Raw genomic sequence first — 27,293 nt, 5'->3', positions numbered from 1 at the left:
AGGCACAAAATTTTAAGAAATGAGAGAAAACTTGCCAGCCCAACATGAAGCCAAATCGCACACAGGCAGTGTAATTTCATCTTTAACCGTATGCCCCTATTAGTGTTTTTTTTTCCTCACAGCATCACCAGCAAGCTCCAAATACCAGCTTTCCATACAGTCTCTTCTGACAGCTACAGGCACCTACTGCACAGGCACACACAGCCTAAAGAATAACATACAATTTGTTCCTGAGCTGGGCCATCTCAGATTTTAAGGGGGTACAGGACAAATACTCGGTTTTGGTGAATCACCAGCTAAAAGCTGCCTTACAGTCATGACGCCAACGTAATGGCAGGAGCAGCCATTACAGAGTTAAGGACTGAGAGGCAATTATTCTTCTGAAATGCAGAGTGTATGAAATTGGGGTCAGCCACAATACAAGACCTGAGTTCTCCTTCTGCCTGAAATGATCTTCTGTTGCTGTATTTCAGCTTGAAGGAAAATAAGGCTTATATGATCACTGGCTTCCTCATCACTTTTTAACTCCTTCTCAGATTTGTCTGAAGGGTGAAGTGCTCAAAGATGCAAAGCTAATGCAAGTTTTGTGAAAAGATTTGTAGGAATAAGTGACAAAAACTCCTCTCCACTGTGGTTGAGGCTGCAGCATTAACTTATTTCTTATCAGGCATCACCCTCTCAATTCCAGGCCCAAGTCAGGCAGGAAACGAGGCTTCAGGAGTTGATGGAACAGTTCCCATTAGGGATACCGGCCTCGCTCGAGCCCGCTGCCAGGGCTGTGCCCTGCCTGAGCTCACAATCGTTTGCCTGCAGAGGAGAGATGTGAGCTGCAAACAGATGCCCTCTCCCACGGCCAGGTACCAGCTTTCTGTCGGCCAGGTGACCAGCTTTCTGTCGGGAGCTGTGACATTTCATCCGTGGTGGAGGCAGACAGAGCAGGACCAGCAGAGAAGTGACACCAAAGCTCATCCCCGGTACAAAGACAGGAAGAGCAGCACCACTCAGCAACCAAAGAACAAGGGCCGGGGAGGAAGACTAATGGGGGGGAAGAACAAAGAGCACTCACGTTCTGCTCCACCAGCAGCTCAACCGATTTAGTTACAGCTACCTGAAGAAGTACTAAAACATATCCAGTACATACGGTATAGGGGCCGCGTTTGACGGAACAGGCTTTCAAGCAGCAAAGCCAGGTCCACAACCCAGGGCGGACACAGCCTTGGCATTCGTGCTCCACCTTGCTGCTTTTCTCACTCCTCAAGAACAGAAACTGCATCTTCCATCTTTAGGCTAATCCCCGCATTCCTCCCATTACCAACCTCGAGGCTCAGCAGCAAACCTACCGCTACATCATTCGACAGAAACAAAACCTCTCGACCGCATCATTTCCCTGGACTGCACATCTTCGTTGCACTCCCACCTTACAGCTTGCAGCCTTTTAACACTGACACGTTATGCAATGAACTGTTCTAAGTTTTTCAGCAAACAGAGTCTGTTTACATGGATTAGCTTTTAATTTCATTCACACTGAAAACTATTTGAATCATGATTTCTAGTCTTTGGCATGTCTGAATGGTTGGGAAGGCAGCAAACATTTACACTCTCACAGACCAAGCAATTGATCTATGTTTATTTAGAGCATTTACTTACTGCTGTTGAAGTGGGTTTTTAAAAATACCTGATTTTTAGTTCACTGTGGGCCTTCCCCCATGTAATGTAAAACAGGTTTCAGAGTGAAAAGTTAATCCATCTCCAAAGTTAGAATTTATTAAAACTGGTTAAAAAGAGTCGAACTAAAGAATTTTTTATGTCTGGGTAGTTTAAGGAGTGCTTTTCCAGGAGCAGGCAGGTCACGCTCCAAGCCCCTGTTCCCCTCTCCAGACAACCATTTCTCATTTCCCTTATGCCCAGATACCTTCACTGTGATGCACAAGAAGGCAGCAGGACTCACTTATTACTTTCTCAGCAGGAGTAATACTTAGACATGTAAAATAAACCAAGGCAGTTCTGCGATATTTAACAAAAAAAAAAAAAGTCTTTAGCCACTGATGCAAACAAGTGGGGTTAGATAACAGGATTACAGGATTTCTAAAAAGGCATCTTCTGATACTTGTCTGACTCTTAGTTTCTAAAACAGGGGGTTGTAAACCATGATTTATGTACTCTGCCTATTTGCTGGCCTGCAACATCTCAACATCTCATACATGTGTATGCTATTACTGTATTTTCCACAGTTGCATTAAATTCAGAAGTAATGGTGATCCCAAATGTTAAGAATGAACCCTCATTTCTTCTAACACAAATAGCCGTGAGCTATTACCTAGATGCATATTATACTCATGAGATTAGAGACTCATAAACCCTAAGAACACAGCAGCATAGGTTAAATAGTAAATCTTTGTTAATAAAGTGAACAGTCTACATTGCAGCTCTTGGAGCTGAGATATTCCTTTATATATTTAGCTACATGAGCCTCAAATAAGATAAAACAACTTTGTGTTCTGCTCATGTTAATTTTAGACCGAGAACACACAAACCAGCACACACAGAGCAGACAATTAAAATGCTTGGAAGGTTTTGGAGAACTGACAGAGGAGGGGTAAATAACCAAAGAGAAGCAAGGGTATATTGCAAAGGTTTTGTCATGGGATGTTTTCCTATCCCTTTCTTATAGATGTTCGTATTATAAAATAAAGCTTTTGTACTTTTGTCTTTCCTGAGCTTCCCATTCTTTGTGAACTGTGAGATATCTGTGAAAAACTGAAATATCATGTTAATCTTACATTATGATACCAAAAGAAAATGCCATAATGTAACACTCTGATTAAACAACACTGGTAGTATCAGTGGATGTCTTTCCTTTGAAGAGAAGAAATAGTTCAAGGTAGTGGCTCTCTTCTGCAATTCAGAATTTCAGCACTAATTTCTCCAAATATTTACAGTATCCAGCACCAAGTCATTTGAAATTCTATACACACAAGCTAGAAAAATTCACTACTTGAGTATGTGAATATTAGCTATATGCATGCATCAAATAATGTGTATCCAGCATGAACAGGCCACAGAAATTCAGCTACCTCTTTACACTTGTACAGCCACCATGTACTTTTGATGCATCCCTAATCCCTGCCATAATAAACAGCAATCATACAAGGTTCGATTTAGCAATTGCTTGGCACAAACCTCTTTCATGGCATACTGCAGTGCAGATCAAATAACAGTTCCCCTTGCCTTAAAACTCACTAACATTTCCATCTCAGGACTGCCTTGTTACCTGATTTTTGGTATAAGCTTGATGGGGAATGGGGTGGGGAAAGCAGCAATGCAAGAGAGGTTTAATTAAACCAACGAACCCATCCACTCTGTCACTTGGGGCTATTGCCATAGTGAAATGATTTTTATAGGCAGCGGCCTAAGAATCACATGCCAATCATTTGAACTAAAGTGGATATGCTGTGCCTGAGCGCTCATGACACCATCCCGTCCTCTGGGAGACCCCAGCATGTCAGAAAAGAGAAAGATGGAGAAAAGAAACATCATAAAAATCAGTAGCAAGTACAGTGTCATTTCTAATTTTTGTTAGGCAGGAACACAGAGTCAAAACAGCCCTTCCCAAAGAGCTTCACATTCACAGCTCTGACCAAGGTGCCAGAACCAGACAGTTTTTACCCTGGACCCCACTCGAAGTGCAGAGGACAACCGGAGTTTAGCAGAGAATAGCTTACTTTCAGCTAAAAGTTTAACATGAGACAGAAAACATTGGTATGGGTAGCTGAGAAATGTCATTCTTGTAAAATTACTCTCACATCATTTTGGTCTGTAAAGAAAACTCACTGAATTTGTTTGCTTTTCTTTAGGTTAGCACAGGCCCTACAGCTAGCATGGAAGGCAGAGAAGTTTCTATTACACACAGCTATTCTTTGTACAGGTCACTCCCTTTTAATCTCAAAGGGAAGCAACTTTTCCCCAAGGTACAGTTAAATCTTTGCAAGAGGAAACTATCAGCTTTAAATTTGCTGTCAATTTCAACTATTTATAAGGCTTAATATTATTGATGACTTCAGCAGGAAACAGTGAAGGATTTCCCTTTTAAAGCTGCCCCTGCTCTTTGCATAAACTGCTAATTTAACCTTGGAGCAAAAAAGCACAGGCTCTTTCAGTACACACCTTAGAAAAGGCCTGTTGACTTAATGTGACAAATACCTTATGCAACCTGAAACTTCAGGAATAAGCACAGTGAATTTTTAAGTGAAAACTTGATTTCAGTTTAATTATTACTTCATGTTCCTTGCTTACATGCTTCATTTAGCTATGTTTTACTGAAAAAAATCACTTGTGAAGAAAAGAGGCAATTTGACAGTATCATGGATTTCTGTTACAGGCACTTCCTGGCAAAATTCTCCTGCCATGGTTTTGGGGTAAATGATAATGCCATGCCAGATGTCATTTGGTTCTTGTGTTGTTATGAAACGTTCATTTCAACTTACTACACATACTGCATTGTGGCATACACACAGCTTCGCATTCACAGTAACTTTGAAACTGAACACTGGAGAAAAAAATTACTTACAATATGGTAAAAACAGTTGGTTGCAGTTAAGCTTGCACCTGTAAGGCACTATACATTCTGGCTTCAGTCCAACAAGTGTAGAAGCTGTAGTCTGAATTTCATTATTATTAGACCTGTGCACTGCTGCATCACCTAGAAGTTGAAATTCCCTCTTGATGAGGTGTAAGCAAATTTCTTTTGATTGAGCCAGAACTTACAATCTGATATTTATTACAGTTTTAATGCTTTATGGGGGAGGACACAGTACAGGATCCATGAGGACAAATTGCTCATTTGAAATTTATTCCCAAAACAAATTAGAAGAGCAACTTCACATGATTTCACTGCTTTGCATCACATAGTTACAGAATTTCTAAACTAGCGCTGAGTGTACTAAAACCAGATGTGCTGTTTCACAAAAACATGGTCCCACTTGAATTCAGTGGGGTTTCTTCTGCTCTTAAACATTAATCAGGCACTTAAAAGCTTCAGTAGACTTGTAAATGCAAACCTCTGACAATTTGTTTAGTCCTATAATTTCTGATATCTCAGATATGTAAAAATAAAACTTTCATCTCAATAGTTGTCATTGAGAAAGAGGTGAGTTAATCTGGACCACACAAATGGAATAATATCATGTTAGCCAAGTAGCCTTTATTAAGAGGTTGAAATTAACTTCTCTGGATCTCGAGAACATTGGCAAACTACCTTTCGTGTTCCACAGTGCCTTGAAAGAAATATGCATCATCAGTTGCCAGTTGCCATTAGCAAACAAAGGCATTATGACTAGCAGAAGTGTGTAGAACACCAGAAACGAAACTTTTAAATGTCACATACAAGACACTCATTCTCAGTACAGTCTACAAGGTTATACAATTGTAAAATAACTTGTGAGAACAAGAATCCTGAAGTCTGCCTTGGGTTAAAATAGTTTTAAAATTAGTTTTGTTTTTTTTCAAGTGAAATAAAAGGATAAATAAAAGGTAAAAAAAATATCAAATATTAATAATAAATATCAAATAAAAGGTAAAGTGATTCTTACACACTGCAGAAACACAAACTGGGTTTCTCCCACTGTGAGAGGAGTATAAAAATACTCTTAGCTATATGTTAGACAGAGTGACCAAGGTCACAGGACAATCTGTACTTTTCCACCAATTAAAAGCAACGGGCCAGGTGCTTTGTGCCTTCTGTGTAGCCAGAGCCTGCAGTTGCCTGGTAACTTGTTCTGAGCTATTCCATAGTAATCACACACAGCTAGGAATACAAAGCTGACCACTTAGGTTTATCAGCCAAAATAGTTTACAGCAACACAATCGTTTAGAGCAATTTGGGAAGTTTTACACTGAATTTAGGTATGTGCTTATATGGTTTGATGAACAGAACTTTTATAAATAAAAAGGAAACAATAAAAGTTATTTATATGTGACTTTTTAGAGCATACAAAAGGCACAGCCTACAAACCAAATATGAATTATTAGCAATATTTACCTTTTCATAGGGCATCATGTAATGTCTCAGACTCAACAAGCATAAACTGACAGACCCTTATAATTTGAAAATTTTACAAAAGTTCTAATAGTGCGCCCAAAACTGAGGTGCTTCAGTGTTTGGGCCAGACTCACTGTCTTCAGTAAATATGTATCTCAATTCCAACACAGGATAAAACTGATCTATAAATTTCATCTTGTAAAAATGAAACTGTTCCAATTATAACGTTCACTTATTTAAGATACTAAATTGTGCAAATAAGAAGTAACTGTGCAAATAAGAAGTAACTGTAACCAGTCCCTCCCACCCAGCTCCAAACCACAACCATACACAGTCCTTAGCTCAGACTACACCAGATCCTGTTTCATTCCAGCCATATCATTAGCATAAGCGCTGCAAACCCATTTAAATCAACAGGCTTTTCAGGCACAAAAGCAGAATCCAACAGCAGCTGAACCACATCTTGAAACTAGCAGTGTAATGCTTCCATCACTGAGGATAGGACCATAACAAAAAAGAATGGGTCTTTATTGTTCTTAAGAAACTTGAGAGGCTGCAAGAAACCAGTGAAGTTGCGAGCATGGATTCTGTAAGGTCACTATAATTTCCAGATCAAAGATCCAGCCTCCTGTTACAATGATCAAACACAATTTTGATTTCAGATGACAAGTCATCACAACACTACATTAGGTAGAATATTAAATCTTATCATCAGATTCTCAGCTAGTTTAAATCCATGTATTCTGCTGAAGTCAATGAAACCAAACACACCACATGAAAGAAATCTTTCAGTGTGCCTCAGACCTGGAAAAGTGTCTGGAAAAATGTCCATAATTTAATACAAATTCTCTGTATTTCCCATGATCTCTTGACATAGGCAGTAGAAGGATCCTTACTTTCAATATATTTCTTACTTAACATTACTTTTTATTTTATTTTAAAAAGGGGCAACAGATAAATAAGATTTTCATAGCTACTCACAAAAACTAATAAGCAAATACATTTGTTCCAAGATTTAAATTACTTGTATAATATAAAGACTCAAAGACTATTAAAGACTGTTTAAAGACTCTCAAAGCTCTACAAAATACAATAGATACCTTTACCTACTAACATAGGAATCTACAGACAAACTTCAGGAGGTGCCCAAAGGTGCAGAGGGTAGGCTAAGGTAGAAGAATAAAAAAACCCCATGAGTTCTATGGTAAAACGAGCGAGCAGCCCACAGCATTGGCAGACGGACAGACTTTTTATCCCCACTTCCTCCACCCATTCTTCCCCTTTCTTCCCTTTTTTTTTTTTTTTTTAAAGGAAATAATTTTTCTATTGTGAAACATGTCAGGGATGTAATGGAGGCTGAAAGCTTCAAGTTCAAGAGAGGATCAGCCAAATTCTAAGATGTGTGCCAACGCTAACACCATAGAAAGGATCTGCATCATGTTGAAATGCAAAGAGCTATTTCGATAACGACACATATTATTCACTAAATCTGTCTTTTACCCTGTTGTATAGTTACTCATGTTGAAAAGAGTCACTGCCGTGCAAGAAACACAACTTGCAGCACTTTGTGCTTTGAGAGATCCATGGCGCATCAGCTCACGGCCATGAAATCTTACACCTGACATGTTTCAGCTGAACACCAAGTTCTGAGGTCACAGAATGGTCACAGCTAATGTAGGAGCATATGATAAACTTTACATATTTGCCTTTAACCGATGCTCCAAATATTTAAAAAAAATTCTTAAAGTAGGTTACTAGCTTGATTACCCTTCATACCCTTCTTTTCAGATCTAACGCATGAGCAGAGTCAAACCTGCATAACCGCTGAACTCAGGGCAAATGTTTCAATAAACTTTAGCAGCAACAGAAATTGTCCTCAAGTATCTTTTATAAAGCAAATGCTTCATTCTTCAAAAATTTTCTTTAGCAAATGCTAGTAATGCTGCACCACAGACTCTCAGTCACACATGTTCTTCCCAGGATGGTGATGCCACTTAGTATTTTAAAAATCACCATTGTAACTGTGTACTTGATACAGGTTTTCCCCTTTTAAAAGTCTGAAGATAGGGAAAAGCTGCAAGTACCTCAAAACCAGGTAGGCTTGCTTGTTCTTGCCAAAGAGAAAAAGATTAAACATTATTAAAAAATAAGACTATTTCCTACCTTTAAGTATCCATAGAGTTATGAACATGAACTTTATGATGGCTTGTTAGCATCAATATTTGAACACAGATATGCAAAATGTCCACCAACTGAATTCCAAACTCTATGACTTAATTGCTGGGCAACTCTGTCCTGGTTTAGCCAGGATAGGGTTAAGTTTCCCCAGCAGTGGGGGGGGGGGGGGGGGGGGGGGGCGGAGCTCTAGCCGGGTTATTCAGATACCAGGCTGAAGTCACATCCTGGTGCCGAAGCAAGAGGGGTCGGTTAACACGTGTGTTATGCCATCGCGCTTCTCACTGCTGTATTGGTAGATATTTTGCTCTGTTCATTGTTATTACTGTTATTGTTATTGTTGTTGTTTGTTGTGTTGCTGTCGCACTGTTGTATTAAACCTTTCCTTATCTCAGCCCGGGGCTTTGTATTTCACTCCCTTTGTGGAGGAGGGGCAGCGGCCGAGTGGTCTCAGACCCCAGCAGGGATTAAACCACCACAAACTCCCCAAGAAAAAAAACATCTATTAAAAGCCAACAGTAAGCCAGAAATGTCCATTTTATACAGTAAAAAAATATAGTGAATCCTGAAAAAAGGAATAGATATTAGACAGGGAAAGCCTGTGTAATTTGAGGGCAAACAATAAAACATTTAGTGTTTTGATTTCTTTTTCTATTTATTTTATCAGAATAGTTAGACAAACATGAAAACACTTGCAACAGTACTCAGGTCAGTTTATCTTGGTAACACTGAAATACAGCCAGCAAAAACTAAGAATGTGGGGAGGGCACTTTAGGTCACATATACACAGACACATACATACACTCTACAACACCAAACAGCTCTCTTAGCTATGTCTGCAAGTAAACTGAAATAGTAGGCAGAAAGGAAGAATGTCCATACTAAGACAGTGAGCCATGTAGTAAACTAAAGATCACTGCGACCAGTGCCATCTTAAAGAAAAAAAACAAAACTGAAAGGAACCATCACAGTGCATGTCATAAACAAAGTTATTTTAACTTGATGACTACCCTGCTCTAAACTTTAAGCATCATTAAATTTTATATATTTTTAAAGCCTAAGGGTATTATTTTAAATGACCTACTTGTAGTGGCACCCTAAGCAGCATTCTGGAGAACAGCACAACTTCTATAGGACAGCACAATATGATTAAACACTAGATTTCTAGGGGTGGAAACCCAAAAACCACCACCCCTCATTTATTCAATTGAAAAGCTTATTACCTGCACTTCCAAAGCAACAGGCTACAGGAATACTGAATGCAAAGCAAACCAGACCTATCTGAAATACTCTGTATTCTCACCTGAAAATTAAAAATCTTTTCTTTCATATTATAAAGGATTAACAGCATTTGGATGCAAAGAAACTGTTTTTAGAGTGATGTCTGCAGACCTCTAAGTCATGAACCAAAATGCCTTCCTAAAAGTCTTAGCACTTCCTCTGGAGGGAATGAAAAGAAAAAAAAAAAAAAAAAACCACACCAGAGGAGGAAGTGAAGCAATATCAAGTTTTTTTTCCAGAGGTAGCAAAATCCTGAGAGAACAAGATGTTTGCGCTGTCAGAATAAAAATCCAAAAAGAAACAAAATAGTTTACCTTTCCCTTTGAAAAGTTGCTTTTGAATCAAGATCTGCTCATTTTCTCTCCCAAGCATGAAACCTCTCTTCAGTTTAAGTCTGTTTTCAAAATACTGAGTGAAGTAGAATTTAAGTGCACACACACACACACACTGGAACATGTATAGAATCTTATTGAAAAAAACACCCAACACAATAGTCCTACACTGGCTAGAAATCTTTTAAGTGTTCTGATGAAAAGACTCAACTTATTTCTAGGAAATAAAGTGTTTGAGGCCAAAACTGACACCACAGATGATGTTCGAATCAAATGTAAGTTTAAAAAAAAAAAAGTATTTTTTTAATTGATGTGTTAAAAAAAGCTGGAGACGAAAATGGGGACAGAAATGAAAAACCATTCAGGGAATCTACGGTATAGATTGTCACCACATGATCTAAACATGACAACTGCAGATCGTATATGCAAAACAAGCGAGTCAAAAGTCGCACACTCCCTGGGAGAGGGGAGGGCGTCCCTCTCCCCTTTAATAGGCTAAAGCAAGAAGTTCTCACAGTGTTTTGAGCTAAGACCCAGCTAGCAGAAGGCAGCTTTTCTGTCAGAGCAAGGCAAAAGGATCTAGTACAGCAACCTCCTTGCAGTCTCTTGCTCCTGAGCCCCCTTCTTCAACTCTTCCTTCTTCTTCTGGTGACAGGAAGGCAAAGCGTGTCCTGTCCCTGTGATCCCGCACTGTACCCTGCCTGTCCCCATGGGAACAGCAGGCACCTGTGATTCCAAAGACATTTACACACAGAAATCAGCTGAGCACTGTATTGCGGAAGCATCGGCTGCAGCGGACATGATTTAGAATCAGTTATTTTTTTTCCATCATGACAAAATAAAACCAGCAATTCCTTACTTTACAGAAATTCTCCTAAATAGTTGCTCCCAATACCTGTCAAGTTTTTATATCACAGGAGAACAGATGCAGCCAAAAGAACGTTTACTCTAAAATAAGGACTGTGAACTACACAAGCAGACAGGGGCAGTGCACAATGTAAGTGCACACAGCACCACTTGGTGGTGAAAGCAGAGTCGCTGCTGACAGGAATGAGAACTTCTAACACCACCCTTTTTTTTTTTTTGTCTGGGTGGTTGTTGTTTGTAGTTCTGTTTTATTGTGTTGGGTTTTTTTTTACCCCTGAACACAAACTAAGAAAGTATATCCACCAAGCAAAAGTCGAAGGGAGCTGAACCTCAAGGCCAGCAGAACCAACGGGTGCTGAGCATCAAACAGATGCATCCACTTTGAAGAGCTTTCAGAATTCTCCAGCACTCTACCCCACGGTTTCTGGTGACACAGCCTGAAGCAGTGTTTAAACAACCGATCCAGCTTAGTACCTGCCTGTGCTCCAAATAATAGCAATCTCTGGGTTCATGACTTGTGTTTTATACAGACTGGGGCCATAAACAAATGCAACAGATGTAGAAAAACTGAAGACTGACAGCAACTGAAACATAACTATTATTTTCCATTCCATCAACCAGTTATAAAAGTATCTAACTTGTGCACATACATAACAGAACACGGTAACTAACAAAAAAAAAAAAAGCCTTTTATTCAGAACACATTAGTACGTCTTTACAAGAAAGTCATGATTTCAGTTTACAAAGTCAGTATTATCATTAGCAATGCACCTTTCCTGAAGAGGAAATCCTTGTCTTTTACCAAATGTCAACTGCAAAAGTGTATAAACAAAACAAATAAATGAACAACCCACACCAAAACCCACCCACACCCATACCCCAAAAGCCCTATTTCGGTTTCATATATATAAAAAACACGTCTTCATAGATGACAGCTGCATCAATTTATACTTCAGGTCCTTCTCCTCCCGGAACCAGCTAGAAAAGATTCAGACAATTTTGTGTTATGCCATAGATTTGAGTTTTACAAACCCACACGTGACAGTTCTTGCTTTACAACATTTTAGCAGATGGAAACTTCATGGTAGACCACAAAGGTGGTTTTTAGACTCAGTATTACCTTCCTATCTCAACAGAAAAAGTCAGTTACCACCAGAGAAAAACATGCCAAAAAGAATCTCCAAAACATGAAGAATGTTTAACAAAACACAAAGGAGTTCCTAGATAACACACATTCTGGTTTTTGTCTTTGTTATTCACTTCAAGGAAATCTGTCTGGAAACACTACAGCTCGTTTTTACAAGGACAAAGAACTCTCTTCCTTTCATGAAGAATTTCTCCAATTGCTGATGCTCCCCCAGATTGCCACTACACTGGAAAGTTGGTTTCCTCTTTCCAACTTCTGTCGCTAAGCAGAGCCCAAAAACTAAAAGAGCCTGAACCCCTCTACAGGCAGCAGTCAGCATAGCATTCTCCTGTGAAGAAAGTAAAGAACTGAACAACAGAAGAAATACAAAAGGAAAAACATCACTAAGGGAAAAGAGGATAACCATTCCTTTTACTGATACATTCTTCATAATTAGCTAAGCACTTCTAAAGACAAAGAGCTGTGTTGCTTTTGGGACTGAAATAAGAAAAAGTCTAAAGCATAGTCTTCCTGACATGGAAAGATGCATCCCCAAGAGAGACACAAGATCTAATACAGAAACATCTCTACGTCTTGCTGAAAATTTTCACTCCAAGAATCACCACCTTCCGCTTCAAGGGCAGCATACCACCAGCTTAACTGGATGGTAACAATTTTACCCCATACAAGAAGTCAGAACAGGCTCTATCCTTCAAGGATGCAGAACAATAACCAAAGCAGAAAGAGGCTGAGAAATTACATCAAGATGGCACTTGCTCAGACACCCAGTGAGGAGGTGCAAGGCAGGTGAGACAGCAGAACGGAGATTACTCCTCATTCACACAGAGTCAACTTTGACTCAAGTCAGTCTTCCTCTTCTCTCCCCACAAAGTTAGGAATGCCCTTCCGTAGGAAGCCCAGACTTTGTAGCCATCTATGCAGACAAGCAAAAAACTACTGTGGGTCTGCTTCTCTGGTGTTTAGGAATTTGCACAATTCAGATTAGGGATGCATAATCACAGCATTTAATTACTCTTTCAGTACTGACCTACATACATCAGTGCATGATAAACTAAAAGTCACAGTGCTACAGTGTTCTGTAATCCAACAGACCTCCAGATTTTTTTTTCAGAGCATGTAAAGGTACAGCTCTCTGGGCATCACATGGTATCATAATCGCCAAATGACTCGATGAGCTTCTAAGCAGCCAAACTGCTGCAAACACATTTATACAGACAACAATGCATGAAATGTAGATGTATTCCACCTGCATACATATGCACACAAACACTCACGAGTTAAAAGCCACTGTATGAACCAGCCTATAGAGTGGGTAACAAAGCCAGTGATTCCCTTGCACACCTGAAGACCAGGAAAACATTCACCAAAATAAAATTAGGGCCACGCTCTTTTTTTTTTAAAAAAAAGAAACCCCTGTAACATGTACCAAGTAAGGCAATAAGATCACCTTTCCAGCATCATTCATACACACATATGCTCCAAAAGCTAGTTGAAAGTACCTTACATAATGCAACTGTCTGGAAAGCTCAGCTTAGAGTACTTAAACTCAATTACTGATTGCAGCCTTTTAACAACAATAACTTACCATTGTTATGTTATTTCCATTTAGCAAAATCTGGTCCAGTTTTGTGATTCTTCTGCCCTCAGGTGTAATCTCACTGAAACAGCATTAGAAAAAAAATAAGTAAGAACACATAAGCAGGGACAGTGATTCCAGTTCTGACTACAGAACTGACATAAATCTCTGCATTAAGATGACAGTTGTTGGTACTAATAAATAAATTGGCCACACTGCAGCGTAATCTTGATAAATTGACCACTTGGGTAAAGAAAGGTGCCTGGCAACTAAAAACATCCATTGTACATTTCTGCTGAGAACCTAAAGATACAGATTCACCCTCTAAATCCTGGCAATTTCTTGGAATACCACTGATACTCAAAACAGGTTTCACATAGCAACATGGCATGACAAAGTAATAGATACTTAAGTCTCCTAACTTTTTAAATCTTTGCCTAGACCACAAGGAAATGTAAAAGCAAACTCCTGGAAAGTTCAACGCTCAACCCATGCAAAATTAAGGCTACAAGTTAGGAACCTGATTGTAAGCATAAATCATGCACCAGCTACTCTACGACATGGCTGTCCTGAATAGATCACCCTCTAGAGTTTAAGTCCAGGGTATAAACTATTCAGCTGGCAAGTACTCCAGAAATATAAAAATGCTTTGCTTATAGATCTTGTACAATAATTTTCCTCAGGAAACCAAACATTAAATAGTAACAAGATACAGAAATAATACCTACAATTCTGTAACATCTTCTAACACCATATCTGAAAATCCAGTTTCAAGGAAAATAAGGCCCAGAATTTTAAAATCAAAATACTTAAAATGATTTTCATTTTATAATGAACTGTGGTTTTATCTGTAAAATAAAAATATCTGAATAATACAGTTGATCCATACAAAAAGGTTCCATCCAGTGCACTCAAACCTCTCAAAAGCAATCCGTGAGTTAAGCTGAAGCATGAAGCAGACAAATAAACGTTTCCATCAAAGGATACTGACAAAGTCATCAAATCCTAGAAGCGTTCCAACAATTTCTTTATCACTCTTCATCACAATATGAATGCGTGAACCTATGCATTTGTCCACAAGTTCTGTAAATAAAAACAAAAAAATTGAGAACTACAAGAAATTATTTTACGGAACGCACATTTTTCGAACAAAGCCCCAGACATGGTGAGAGCAAAAAAACTAACTGCCACGGACACTGATAAAAAACACACAAAAAGTGGAGGTGGGGAAGACACCAGAAGCCCCCGCCCGCCTTTGCTCCGCGCCCAAACCGCGGCACCTCCGCGGGCGATGCCTGGGCCCCCCCGGCGCCTTCCCGCTGCCGCGGGCAAGGACCGGCCCGCGCGCAGCTCCCGCGCAGGGAGCCCCGCGGTTCCTCCCTCGCCGGCCGGCTGCGAAGGCGAGGGGCGCCGCCTCTCCCCCCGCCCTGCCCCAGGCTGGGCGAGGAAACGGCCTCCCCCTCCCCGCCCCCCGGTCACAAGAGGGGACCCTCCGCCCGGACACCGGTTACCGAGCGGCAGGAGCTGAGAGGGGTTGGTAGTCGCGGTAGCCGCCATGTTGGATCCAGACCCGACCAGTCGCTGCTACCTCCCGCAGATACAAAGAGCCGCCCGCCAACACCAGCCCAGCAGCCCCGACGAGCGGATGGCAGAGCTGTCGCTCCGCCGCTCCGGCCCCGCCCCGCGCCCGCCCCGCCCCGTTTCTTCATAAATGCCGAGAGCGCGCGGGAGTCGGGATAGGCGTGTCTTTGGGGGGTCGCGTGTGTCGGGTGTGCTCAGGTAGACATTGAAAGAAAAATCCCTTCCTTCCCTTATGGGTAGCGCTGCCCTGGGCTGCCGCCAGTACAACCAGTACCCAACCCGGCTGGTGACCCCAGGGTGTCAGCCTGACCTTCAAACCAATCTTCTTGTGTGGTGTGGGAGGTGGAGGGATTTTGTGTTATTTTTACTTTTTTTCCCCAGGTTTGCGCCTCAATTCACAAGAGGGCTGTTGCAGGAAAGACTTTTGGAAGCTCTAGTGTTATACACAGGGGGCCTGGAGCCAAAACCCCACTGGCCATCCCAGCACACTTTGCCTAACCACAGAATCATTGAGGTTGGAAAAGACCCTTGGGATCATCGAGTCCAACCATCAGCCCTACTCTACAAAGTTCTCCTCTACACCATATCCCCCAACATCTCATCCAAATGACCCTTAAACACATCCAGGGATGGTGACTCCACCACCTCCCTGGGCAGCCTATTCCACTGTCTGACCACTCTTTCTGTGAAAATTTTTTTCCTAATGTCCGGTCTGAACCTCCCCAGTTGGAGTTCAAAGCCATTCCCTCTTGTTCTGTCACCAATTACCTGTGAGAAGAGACCAGCACCAACCTCTCTACAATGTCCTTTCAGGTAGTGCTGCAGCCTGAAATAAAACTGGTATTTCCCTTTCTACAGTCGCTGCATGTTTTGCGACGGGGCAAGCTCCAGAAGAATCGAGCCTGGATAAACTCTGTTCTTCACCTGGGAGGGGGGCGCTGCCCCCAGAAACTCATGGGCCTTTCGAGGGGTGGGCAGCAGCTGGCACCACAGGGCTGCTAGCTCAGCTCTTACATGGGGTTAGCCCCAAGGTGACTCTGGGCGCCCAGACCTTCTGCTCTTGAAGCGAAACAGAACCTGTGGATGCCGCTGCCCGTGGGGCTCCAGCCAGGAGAGCTTCGCCGTGGCTGGAGAAGGGGATGCGAGGCTGGGCCCGACTCGCTGCGGGGCCACGGCTCTCCCTTGAGCAGAGGGTGTACGAAGTGCCAACGACTGTGTGAGTCAGCACAGGCAGGGCGTGGGACGACCACAAAACCAGGGGTAGATTTATTTGTATTACCTCACCAACCAGGGGATTCCCCGACGCAGCGCCCGGGCAGAGGCACACAAGCGGGGAGGCAGGCAGTGCTGAGCTCGGTCCGTGCTAGAGGATTGCTGACCCTGCTGTTTTTGCTGGTTTATCAGGGATTCGCACAGGTGTAATTTACTGTGGTGCTTTGAGCTTCCCCGCAGCAGGGCAGGAATCTCAAGTGTGTTTGATAGGGTGCCTCTAAGTCTGTCACAGGCCTATGCTACCTAAGCACAAATGGTCTACTTGTCAAGCACATGAGGATAAACAACAATTAGTGTGATATATGTACTTTTCTACACCCCAGCTGCAAGTGACTTGAGCATGTTTATGATCTTCCTCTCCAATCTTCTGTTTTATCCCACAATGACCAAAAGTGAATTTTGTATCTGGAGGACGTTAGTGGATGTTAATTTGAATCTGTTTAACATAAAATTGTGTTCGTTTTCATTCTTCCTTCTGTTTCCTCCCCCTTTCTGTTCTCTCATTAGCTAAGCCTCAGAGATTGTATTTCAGTGTTACAATGGGAAGAATTTCAGTGTTACAATGGGAAGAGCTATTCACTAGCCTTTTTCTTTTTTTTTTTTTTTTTTTTTGCATTTCTGGAAAGGTGCTTTTTTGAAATGGTCCAGTACGTTTCAGTTGCTGGAGAACTGATGGTCTAGTTAAGGTAGCCCTGAAACAGCAGCAGCCTTCCACACTCCTGGAAGAAGCTCTTGTAAAAGTGGGAGAGAGCCAACCAGTCTACCTTTTTGGAGCATTCTTAGTCTTTACAAAAATTGTCAAAAGAATCATGTATGTGATGGCTGTTGTTACACAAGTATTAGTCTGATGCAAACGCATTCCATACAAGATACTTAAGAGACTTAAATTAATCTTTGTTAATGCTTCAAGAAACAAAACAAGCATGGTAACAGAAAATTCTTCATACGAACAGCGGCTGAAGCAGAAGTGCAATAACTCATTGGAGGTGTTCTTTTTGCTTGACATATTTGCTCATGGTGTTTGCAGTATTCCTTGAATCACTGCATTACATGCAGTCTGACACAGAGACTGTTGGAAAGGTGAAAAATAAGGAGACAAAGGCTCTAGATACCATAGATTCTGTAAGTATTTGTATCAAATGCTTAAATACATTACATTTAGAGAACACCTTCGCCACAGTGGTTACCAAATTTTGTAACAGCTGTCAACCTGCAAACGTTTTGATGGAAGCTCATGTACGAACTGCCTTTTAGTCCAAAGCCCAGTAAAGGCAGTATGGTTTCATAAATCTATTCTAGACATCTAGTAGAGCTCAGGAGCCACCCCTGCTCTGTTAACCACCTGCAGGGGAAGCACAGGTAACAGTGGGGCTCTGCCCACAGCGACCTGTCCTGCTCTTCTCCTGCCTTTCACAGCCCTCTGCGCAACCAATGAAGAATGACGCAAGTCTCAGAATTAAAGATCTCATTACATCTCGTTACATTAAAGATCCAGTTTGAAAATACTGGCCAGAGGTATTTTGCACAATGCCACTGACCATAATCAAAGTAGCTCTTGATTTTTTTGAGAGAGGGAGGGAAGAAGGTGAAGAGATCAAGAGATGAGCAGACACAGAAACTGAACTATTTTCTCATTTCTACACAATTGGTCCAGGACAGGAATCAATAGCACCGATGGTGGAAAAATGTGTTGTGTTTCTGTTTTCAGGTGTGACCTGTGAATAAGGAATGCTTTACAGCTGATGAGGAACATGATTTCAACTTTTAAGCAACAACTTCTGGCAACTAGAGTGAGGGAGAAAAGGAACTAGGCTACACCAGGCTACACCTCTAGATCTGGACTTCCATTCCTCAACCATGTTGTGTCGTTTCCCAAAAGGAGAGAGTGCAAATGATAGAAAAAAATCAGGCACAGGTGCTCAGGAACAGGCAGAGCAAACCTACAGGATGCACGCAGACCTACTAGGGGACATGCCCCGCTAGGCTAACACATCCACTTCAGACCTTCTGGGCATCATCTGACAAGTCCCACTCCAGCAGAATCTTAGGACTCAAGTCTTAAAACATCACTAAGGCAATGAGCTCTGTGCCTGAGGTCTCCTACCTCATCGCTTAAGACACACAGGAAAAGTGCCCACTTGCATGCCCTATCAAAGCATCCCTTGTTGAAGAAGTTGAGGCAATGCTGGTTTTCAAGTAGGGTGTCACACACCTGAGGCAAGGTGTTCAATATCATAACAGCCTTTGAGGAAGACCACTCAGAATACAGACTGGGATTACAGCTGTGAACTGTGGGTAATAAACAAATCAGTAGCAGTAGCACAAAGTCAAATTAGGCTTGTGAGTAACAGGAGGGAAATAGCATGTCAGTAATTGGAACATTTTAGTCCCTTTTTTCTGCTACAACCTTGCAAGGAAAAGCAAACAAGACGGCAAAGATCCTGCAGAGAACAGATGCAATCTCCATCAAAGCAGTGATATTAACTTTCACTAGTCTGTGATGTACCTCATCTTGGGAACGGAGAGCTAGTTTTAAAGAACAAAGCCATTGAGAACTATTGAGAGATCAGCAGGACGCTGTCACAGGTGAAACGAGCAGGGAAATGGGAATGTTTTTCATTTCTAAAGGGTTGAAAAAACAATCCAGAGCAAAACCTTCAAACTCCCTGTGATGATGGGGGCAGGGGGGAGGATGGCGGGAGAAGAAGGCATGAAAGAACAAATATTGGCTTCCAGAGTGGAAACGAAAAAGGGGCAATGAGGCATGATTGTCTTTCACAAACATCAAATAAATCTGAAGAGTCAGCTACTAAGGCAAGTCACTGGCATGTAAAGAAAAGGATTGATACATACAGAAAGAAAAAGGAAGAGGAAAGAGCAGTGTTTCCAAATCTAACAAATGGATGCATTTCCAAGAAAATGCTACAAAGCAAAGACAGCAGTAATTAGCTTGCTTCCTTCCCCAGAGTTTATGGTCTTCTATTCCAAAGTAGTTACCATTTTCAGAGCCCACGATGATCTGCTTATTAATCCCAATAGTCGAGAGGAGGATCTTACTCCCCTTTGACACAAACAGATGTGACAGAAGTCCTGCACTTCTCTGGTTTTACACTCTGCTGTAGGAAATAATCTCCTGTAATTCTTGATAGTATCAGAGAAAGAACTCTTAAGCTTTACCATTTGCACCTCATTGTCTGGATTCACAAAGAAGTCATGTTAATTCCTAATAATTATGAATATTAATCAGAAAATAATACCGAAGAAAGTAATAATCACAGCTGAACAACACAGTTAAAGGAAAGAATGAAATGAGCAAAAAGTGTGTCAGCTCTTGGAAGCTGTTCCTACACATCATGCTTTTATACCAATCCTCCATGAGATCAACATCAGAGTAATTCCAAATTCTCTTTCAATGTTCTGTTTATGAGAGAACCCAAAATATTCTAGTTCGTCTGGTAAAGTATAACCAATTCATTCCAAGGCATCATCCAGAGGAAGAAAAGAACAAGAAAACTAAAGAGATTTCAGGCATTGAATATGATTAGAGGGAATGAAGATTTTTTTAATTGAAAAGAAAATGGAAGGAAAAAGAAGCCTGGAACGAAACTCTTGAGAGAGCTTGTAAACAACAGGGAGCATGACAAAGGCAAATAAACCATGTAAAGATAAACCAGATAATTGTTTCTTCCCTTTGAGACTAGAACAAACTACCACTATACAGATTATTTAAATTTGAAAAAAGTACTTTCTCCACATTGCAAATAACTAGTTAACAAGATAAATGAGGTGGTTTTTTTCTATTTTATTACATGATTTTTTCACAAGTCTTTGTCTTCATAACAGTAAATTAAACCAATGGCCTCAACATGCCTTCTGAAACCAAAATCTTGCATTCCAGCATGTCCAAGTTCCTTGCATAAACATTGTGAAAGTGATGAATTAAGCAACTATGTACACTACAGTAAGGATAAGATATTGATGTGAGCAAATTCTGGAAAGAGGAAAATGTCCCCTACCTTTCTTTACCATCTGTGAACATACTATGCATGTTAGAAGCTAGCCCTGCTGTGAGCAGGAGGTTGGGATCAACGACCTCTAGAACTCATTTTCAAAGTACATTAATCTGTGCACAATGAGATTGGTTGTATCCTGCAGCAGAGGCAGGGTGGAAACTAAGAAAAAGGAAAAAAAACCCCAAGCCTCAAAGCTAAAAAAAGCATTCTAACAAGGGAAGCAAAGCTGAAATGTCGCTGAAGATACAGAGTGTTGCTAGTCCCTTGTTCCTGGTAGCATTTGGCTGTGGGAACAATTAGTGCTTGGGATTATTCCTGGGAAACAGCAGACACTTCACTACATCCTCTGGAGTGCAACTCCATCACAAGGGTCTGCATGGGATACTTCGTGCCTAGCTTACGACAGTGGAATACAAAAGCAAAGGGCTCAGCTCAGGCGAATGGGTCACGGGCTCCAGCACCAGCATGGACACATGCTCACAAGCACACAAACTCTGGTTTCCCTTTCATAGACGTAAACCCGGAATATGCACATTCTCTGACCTCTGCACATATTTCAGAACATTGTTTCCTCTGAAACAGAGGGGAAAAATACTGCAAAGACATTAAAAAATAAAGTATTCTAATACTGAAGACCTCTTGTTTGTCACTTCAAACATCAGGCATCACAACAGCAGGACACTTTGAAAGGCTGATGTGCTCTCCCCAGCTTTTACGCTGCTTGAAGTCCATGGGAATCAACTGATGGAGGAGAAGTACCTACACACCCTCCTTCCCCCTAAGTGCTCCCCTGAAGAGCCCGTAGCCAAGACCAAATTGGTCCCTGCGTGCTTGTCTAAGTTATGGCTGATCTGTAGCTGTTCTTTGTGCAAGGCCAGGGCAGCTCCGGCTTCATTGCCTTCATCTTCACCACTAAACGACGTTGCACAAGCAGCTAAGCTCGTGCTGAAACTCGACAGGCTATTAGCAATTGGGTAGAGTTTTGAAACTGTGCTGTACGTGGTCCTCTGTCTCAAACGAGCAAAATTCACTATGGTCATTTTACCTACATGCTTATCCTGATCATCTCACATTCATGAATTTCGTGTGCACCTTCATTCACCATAATGAACGTGGATGGCCCTTCACATGGCAGTGTTTTCTTCTCTTGCCTTACTGCTTTTTTCCATATTTCACATAAAATAAACACTTTCTTCTTTGTTCTATTTTTGTTTGTTTACTTAACTAATGGGAAACTTTCCATAGTTTTATATTCACATCTAAGATTTTTATCTTTGTAAAACGTTCTCCAGTTTTTAATATTAAGAGACATTCATTAAATTTATGACTGATCAATACTTTTGTACTCCTTTCTATTTCCTATTTTTGGAAGAAGTTTCCAAGCGAGATATCACATAATCCCAACCAGTGTTATGATCCTTACTGCATACAATTTAGTTTTTCTAAAATTCAGGACAAGAGCTTCAGAAAAAAAAAACCTACTCCAAACACAGAGTGAGATTGCCATCCAGAAGAAATTAGTTACAAACCCCAGATCCATGCCAGGACTTCATTTATGCTTTTCTTCAACAGAAATCCCAGAATGATTATTTTTTATTCACATGCTTGTCTCCACAAATTTACAGTTTTGTTCTTTAGGAAGCTGGGCTATACCTAACAAATAGAGCGGAGCTACCAGCTACAACAGGCACTGCTCACCTCTGATGTTACTTCCAGACATAAACTATCCTACTGCTCAGGTAAAGCTTATCCATCTCCAGAAGTCTCACTGCACATAAGACAAGTTGAGAACTCCTTGTTATTGTTATGAAGTGCAGAATGACTAACAAATTACAATTACTATTGTAATAATATAATAGCTGGTAGTTCCTAAGTAAAATATTACCTCTGAGTAACAGAACTCTCAGAGTTTTCATTGCTATTTGTTTGCCATGCACTGAGAAAGAAAACTCCTTTAGGAAAATTCAGAGTTTTCCAAGAGCTCCCATTTCATAGCAGCTCTCTCTCCTTTCTCACACACAGTGTGAGCTGTGAAGAAAAACACAGGTTATGTCAAGCAGTTAGTTTTCCTAGAACAGGCTCATGTCAGTCCAACATTTTTATTGCCTTAGCAGGAAAGAAAATTTCAAGCAGAAAAAAGACCCAACTAATAATGTTAGAGAAACAATAAGCCACAATTATCCAGCATTATCACTGAGATGCCTCTATAATGCAAAATCCATAGCAGTAAGAGTGATGCCAGACTGCACTGTCCTCAGTGAACTGAGTATGAGCTGCTATAAACATTTCCATGCATCTTTTTGGGGGTTAGCTCACTACTGCAGGAGATAATGGCTAATATTTCATACCTTTTTCTTTTTTGAAACGGTATTAAACAGTAAGTTACAGACTAATAAGAAATCATTCACTTGCCAGAGCTGGATTGTTCCTTGTAGCTTATCCTGTGTTCCCAACAGCATATTTTTTTCTATAATGGTACTTCTGTTGGAGCTGAGGAACAATATGTAATTACTTGCTTTATTGTTATAATTTGAGCCTCTGGGTATTGTGTTAGTGATGAGATTTTTCTTTAAGCACTATTATAGTTCTTTCAAAAAGAATCTCTTCCTCCAATTTCCACAGAGTATCTTAATTATAAAGAGTACAGTCTCTAGCAAATGCTGTTGATTTAAACAACCAGCATTGAATCCTAACAAGGGTTAAAGAGGGAGCACAGTCTGAGTGCAGTAAGATAAAGATTGAAAGTTTTTTTTCTCTCACACTAAATTTGCCTGTGCTCTTGGACAAGTCTTTGAACTGTCTTTGCAGGGTATCACAAGGTATGTTTAGCAGCAGAACAGTGCTAAGGGAAGAAGCCTTAACTTGATTTTTCTTATTTTCTCCTTCAGCAACCAACCCGACACACCTGGGCTGACACCGTCCCGGACTTCACTCTGCGCTGCCACTGAGCTGCACCGCTTCAGGCGGGAAGGACGCAGGCCGAGGATGTGCTGTCCTCTGCGCGTCAAGGGGGCTCCGGGAAGGGATCTGCTCAGAAAAGAAGACGGCCAGAAGGAGGAGGAGGCACCGTTACCGGTCCTGCTGGCGGGAAGGCCTCAGCCGAGCCCCGGCGGGCTGCCCCGGCCCAGACGACTCCACTGCTGGGCCGCGATGTGCGCTCCTGGCCGCGGGATAAAACGAAGCCGCTTTTCCCGGGAGTCCCTCTGGCGAAGGGACCCCTCCGGGAGCGCTCCCGCCGGGGCACCTCCCGCGGGGAGGGGGAGGCGGTGGTGGCGGCGCCCCGCCCTCCGCCGGCCGGGCGAGGGGCGGTCCCGGCGGCGGGGGGCGGGGCGAGGGCGCAGGCCCGGTCCCGGTGCCGGCGGCAGCACCCTCCGGAGAGGCCATCGCTGGGGCTCCATGGAGAGGCGCGGCCCGGTGCTGCACATCGTGGTGGTGGGCTTCCACCACAAGAAGGGCTGCCAGGTGAGGGGGCGTGGGGGCCGCCCGCCGGCGGGGCCGCCCCGTCTCCCGCCTCTCCCCTCCGCTCCTGCGCTTCCTCCCTGCCCTTCCCGCGGGCCCCTCCCGGCCTGCCCGGCCGCTGCCCTCAGTCTGCGGTGAGCGGGCGGGGGGGGCCCGGCTGCGGCCCCGCGGGGGAGGCTGGAGCCCCCGCGGGAGGGGCTGGGGCCGGGGGGGCCTTTGCTTTAGCTCACGGCGGCGGGTGAAGGACCGCTCTGAAGCCGGCGAGGCGCCGTAGGGCCCCGGTTCCCGCGGCCTCCCCCTGCCCCCGCTGGGCCGGGGGTTCCCCTCCGCGCGGGGCGGCGGGCGGGGGCTGCCCGGCGGGGCCGTGACTCAGCCCGCCGCGGCAGTTCATGTGGACTGAGCTGCGGACGTGACCGCTGCCGGGCCGGCCTCGGCGCTGCCGCCGCGGGGCCAGGCGGGGCGAGGGCCGGCGCGGGGAGCCCCCTTCTGCCCCCCGTTTTCCTGGGGGTGCGGGGAGGCAGCTCGAGTCGTGGCAGCCGTGTCTGCTGTGAGTCGTGCGTGTTTAATGCGTTCAGACAGAAAATTGAGAGAAAAATTATTTTTTTATCTACCTTCTCTTCCTGCCGGCCCAGCCGGGCAGCGCCGCGCTGAACTCCCACAGGTACAACTTGTACCCGAACAGCCTGCTGGCCCCAGGGTGTAAGTCCACCTTTAAGTTTTCTTTGCGTGCCGCTCCCCTTCTTTCATAAATGATTGACTCTTCGTTTGGCCTGTAAGGTAGAAAGAATTTTATGTTGTGTATTTCATAGGTATTTTATGCTCTGACTTTTTTACTTCATTTTTTTTAGCCCTTGAAACAGGAGATGCAGTTGCCCAGCGGGGCTGCACACACAGTTGCTTTGCTGTGACAAGAGCAGATAAATATAATGGTGGACTTGCAGTGAGTCTTTTTCCATAGAGTGTTCTTAGTCTTCACAAAATTGCCAAAACGATAACGAACATGATGATTGTTGTTATTCAAGAATTGGTCTGACATGAACACATTTCATATGAGGTACTGGAGAGTTAAATTAATCTTTGTTAATACTTCAGGAAACGAAACAAGCATAGCATGGTAACACAGAAGACAATTCCTCGTACCAACAGAGGCTGAAGCAGCAGTGCAGTAACTCATTGGAGCTGCTCTTCCATTTCTTCTTCTGAAAGATCTGCAGGGTTGTGTAATACATCCTTTCCCCTCAGGGTGTCTAGGGGCTGTTCACATGTGGATGTTCGTAGGATCAGTTCCTATGACGGAATTCAGTCATCTAGGTTGCAAGGTTTGCAATATTTATCAGGCACTTTCTTGTCAAAGACCGACAGGAGGTGAGCGCTAGTTGGGTGTCTGTAGGAGGAGAAGCGCCTTTTTGCCCTCACCTTGTTGTTGGTGTCTGGGAAAAGACATAGGTTGGAGACAAAAGCAGAGGTGGTTTTTGTTGCTTCTGCTGTTCTTTTGGGGCCTGTATTTCTTGTAACATTGTGCAGTGTTGATGCAAAACAAAACCAAAACAACCCCAAACTATAAGTAGCAGTGAATTTTATTTCGCTGACAGTAAAATGTTTGTAGAAGTATGTTTTCAGGTGTTGTCAAAAATAGGGTCAGAATAGCTCTGAACTAAAGTCGTTAAGCATCTCAAGAAATGAACTGGAGAAGTTGGAGAAGAAGGTGGTGGGGGAAGGGGACAGGGTAGCTGTGTCATAAGGAGAGTGGCAGGAATATAATGACAATTGGTAGAACCACAAACATTTTTCCTAAGGGAAATCTAACCAGAAATCTGATTTTAAATATATTCTACCTTTGACTTAGCAGATTTGTTACTGAACTATAAAAATAATTTCTTAAAACAACTGGAGGCAGTGAGCTGTGCAGCTATAGCCTAATGAGTGTGACATCAGTAATATGCAAGGCTCTAGAGAATTTGTGAAGGAAAGAATTAATTAACAACATGAAACTAAGTAGACTGAGTCCTGTGGGCATTCACTAAAGATAGCTCGTGCCTGACTGACCTGTGTCTTTTGTAAGAATAAATGATAGATTACTTTCTCTGTAAAAGAAACAGAGTAGCTTGAATCTGCCTGGAACTTGATAACAGATCCCGCAGCACTACAAAAAAAAAAGGTGATTTTTTTTTTTTTTACAAGAGCTGGTACTTGGGTAAGGAACAGTACGAAGAAGAGGAAGCAGCAACAGATCTGTGTCAGAAGAGGAACTGCTGGTCTGAGAGGTGCTTGCACTGAATTTGGGCCCACATAAGGGGCTCTGGCATCCTTCACACAATAAAATCTAACTATGATGAGCAAACTTGAGGAGTCAGTGTTACAAAGGAAAACTGGACTGTTGTGCAAGAGCTGGATGGTAAGGATGAATGCTGAAATGATAGAAATAGGGTGCATTAAGAAGTTGTACAATAGGAATGAATAACAGCATAGATGTGGGAATTATGAGGAGACCTCTGGAAGACAAAGGAGACTGCATATGATCAAGGATAAGTCACAGAAGTGGTGAGATTTGGGGGTGAGAGAGGCAACAAATGTAGTCCTATAGTGTAATAGTATGTTTACTGATGTATAAAAATTCTGATCCATCTTTCAGAAAAATGAATTTGGATTCTCTGTCACTTCCAGGAATGGATGAGATAGTTTCTGAGCAGCCTGTTTTCCAGGAGGACGTAGAAGAGCTTGGCTAGGTAGACTAACAAAATAGATTTTGAGGCTGTATTCATAGGAAGACTGTAAGCCACCACTGTGAATATGGGAGCATTCTCCCATTTTCCTCTCCTGCCTCTTCGCCACTGAAAAGCGGAGGCAGTTGTGTGGTAAGCTGAAAGGGGGAACTGAGGTGGCCAAAAAGTAAGCCTTGTTTTGGTGGGTTGGTTTTGAGCTTGTTAGTTCACAGGTTCTGGCTGCCCAGTGGACATCTGCAGAAGACAGCTACACAGGCACAAGGAGAAGACCAGCACGGGAGTGGAAAAGAGTCTCTTGGAAGTGGCAGCCTGGGACTTCTTTTTTTTGGTTGTCATGTTTAGTAATGGCCTTTGGAGTATTCATCAAACCACTGCATTAAATGGAATCGTATTCTGGGAGGCTGTTGGAAAGTGAAAAATAAGGAGGAAAAAACCAGCCATTTAATGTAGAAGACAGTGTTGGCACAAGAACAAGTGGATATGAACCGTCTGCGGACACGCTGCAGATTGCATATGAGAAACTACTAATTGCAGAAAAACAAAGTTCCAAAGCAGCTTTCAAATGGCAGTAATTCAGAGTGAATTTGGGGAGCTCCAGACTGAGAGATTGTACAGCTAGCCTGCCTGTCATAACAGGACTTTACCTGGTTTGCCTGAGAAGGCTCCTTTCAGATTCTGCGTTTCCATCTCTGTTTCCTCAAATAGCCTGACAAGGAAATGCATGTGGAGTTAGATGTTTTGATGCATTTCTTGATGCTAGGTGTTTTCATTACCTGACTTTCCCCTTGAAACTGTTGTATGGATGGAAGGGGATAGAAATATATGTGTGG

The 27,293-nt window shown here is 42.5% G+C and overlaps 2 protein-coding genes across 5 annotated transcripts in view; one reads left to right on the top strand and one right to left on the bottom strand.

Moving 5' to 3' along the window:
* Positions 1–11,360: 11,360 nt before the first annotated feature.
* On the bottom strand, positions 11,361–23,493 carry LSM5 (LSM5 homolog, U6 small nuclear RNA and mRNA degradation associated). 3 transcript variants are annotated; one of them, XM_074858973.1, is made up of 5 exons: positions 23,187–23,493; positions 14,403–14,498; positions 14,144–14,171; positions 13,425–13,497; positions 11,361–11,670 (listed from the first exon to the last, which is right to left on the bottom strand). In XM_074858973.1, exons 2-5 carry the CDS (start codon positions 14,455–14,457, stop codon positions 11,638–11,640), a joined length of 189 nt encoding a protein of 62 aa, XP_074715074.1. In that variant the 5' UTR covers positions 14,458–14,498; positions 23,187–23,493; the 3' UTR covers positions 11,361–11,637. The 3 variants fall into 3 exon arrangements, with proteins under 3 accessions (XP_074715074.1, XP_074715065.1, XP_074715083.1); XM_074858964.1 differs by lacking the exon at positions 23,187–23,493 and adding an exon at positions 14,927–15,041; XM_074858982.1 differs by lacking the exon at positions 23,187–23,493 and adding an exon at positions 14,696–14,717.
* Positions 23,494–23,610: 117 nt separating this feature from the next.
* AVL9 (AVL9 cell migration associated) overlaps positions 23,611–27,293 on the top strand; it is a 44,185-nt gene continuing 40,502 nt past the window's right edge. For both annotated transcript variants that reach the window (XR_012627562.1, XM_074858904.1), the window contains exon 1: positions 23,611–23,743. Coding sequence is in view for 1 of the 2 variants with exons in the window: in XM_074858904.1 (XP_074715005.1) it covers positions 23,678–23,743 (66 nt within the window). In the remaining variant the exon portion in view is untranslated. The remainder of the gene's footprint in view (positions 23,744–27,293) is intronic.

This window comes from Strix uralensis, chromosome 1 (assembly GCF_047716275.1).
Source record: "Strix uralensis isolate ZFMK-TIS-50842 chromosome 1, bStrUra1, whole genome shotgun sequence".
In the NCBI taxonomy this organism is placed as follows: Eukaryota; Metazoa; Chordata; class Aves; order Strigiformes; family Strigidae; genus Strix; species Strix uralensis.
The sequence above is the reverse complement of the archived record's forward strand: the minus strand, read 5'-3'. Positions and strand labels throughout refer to the sequence as shown.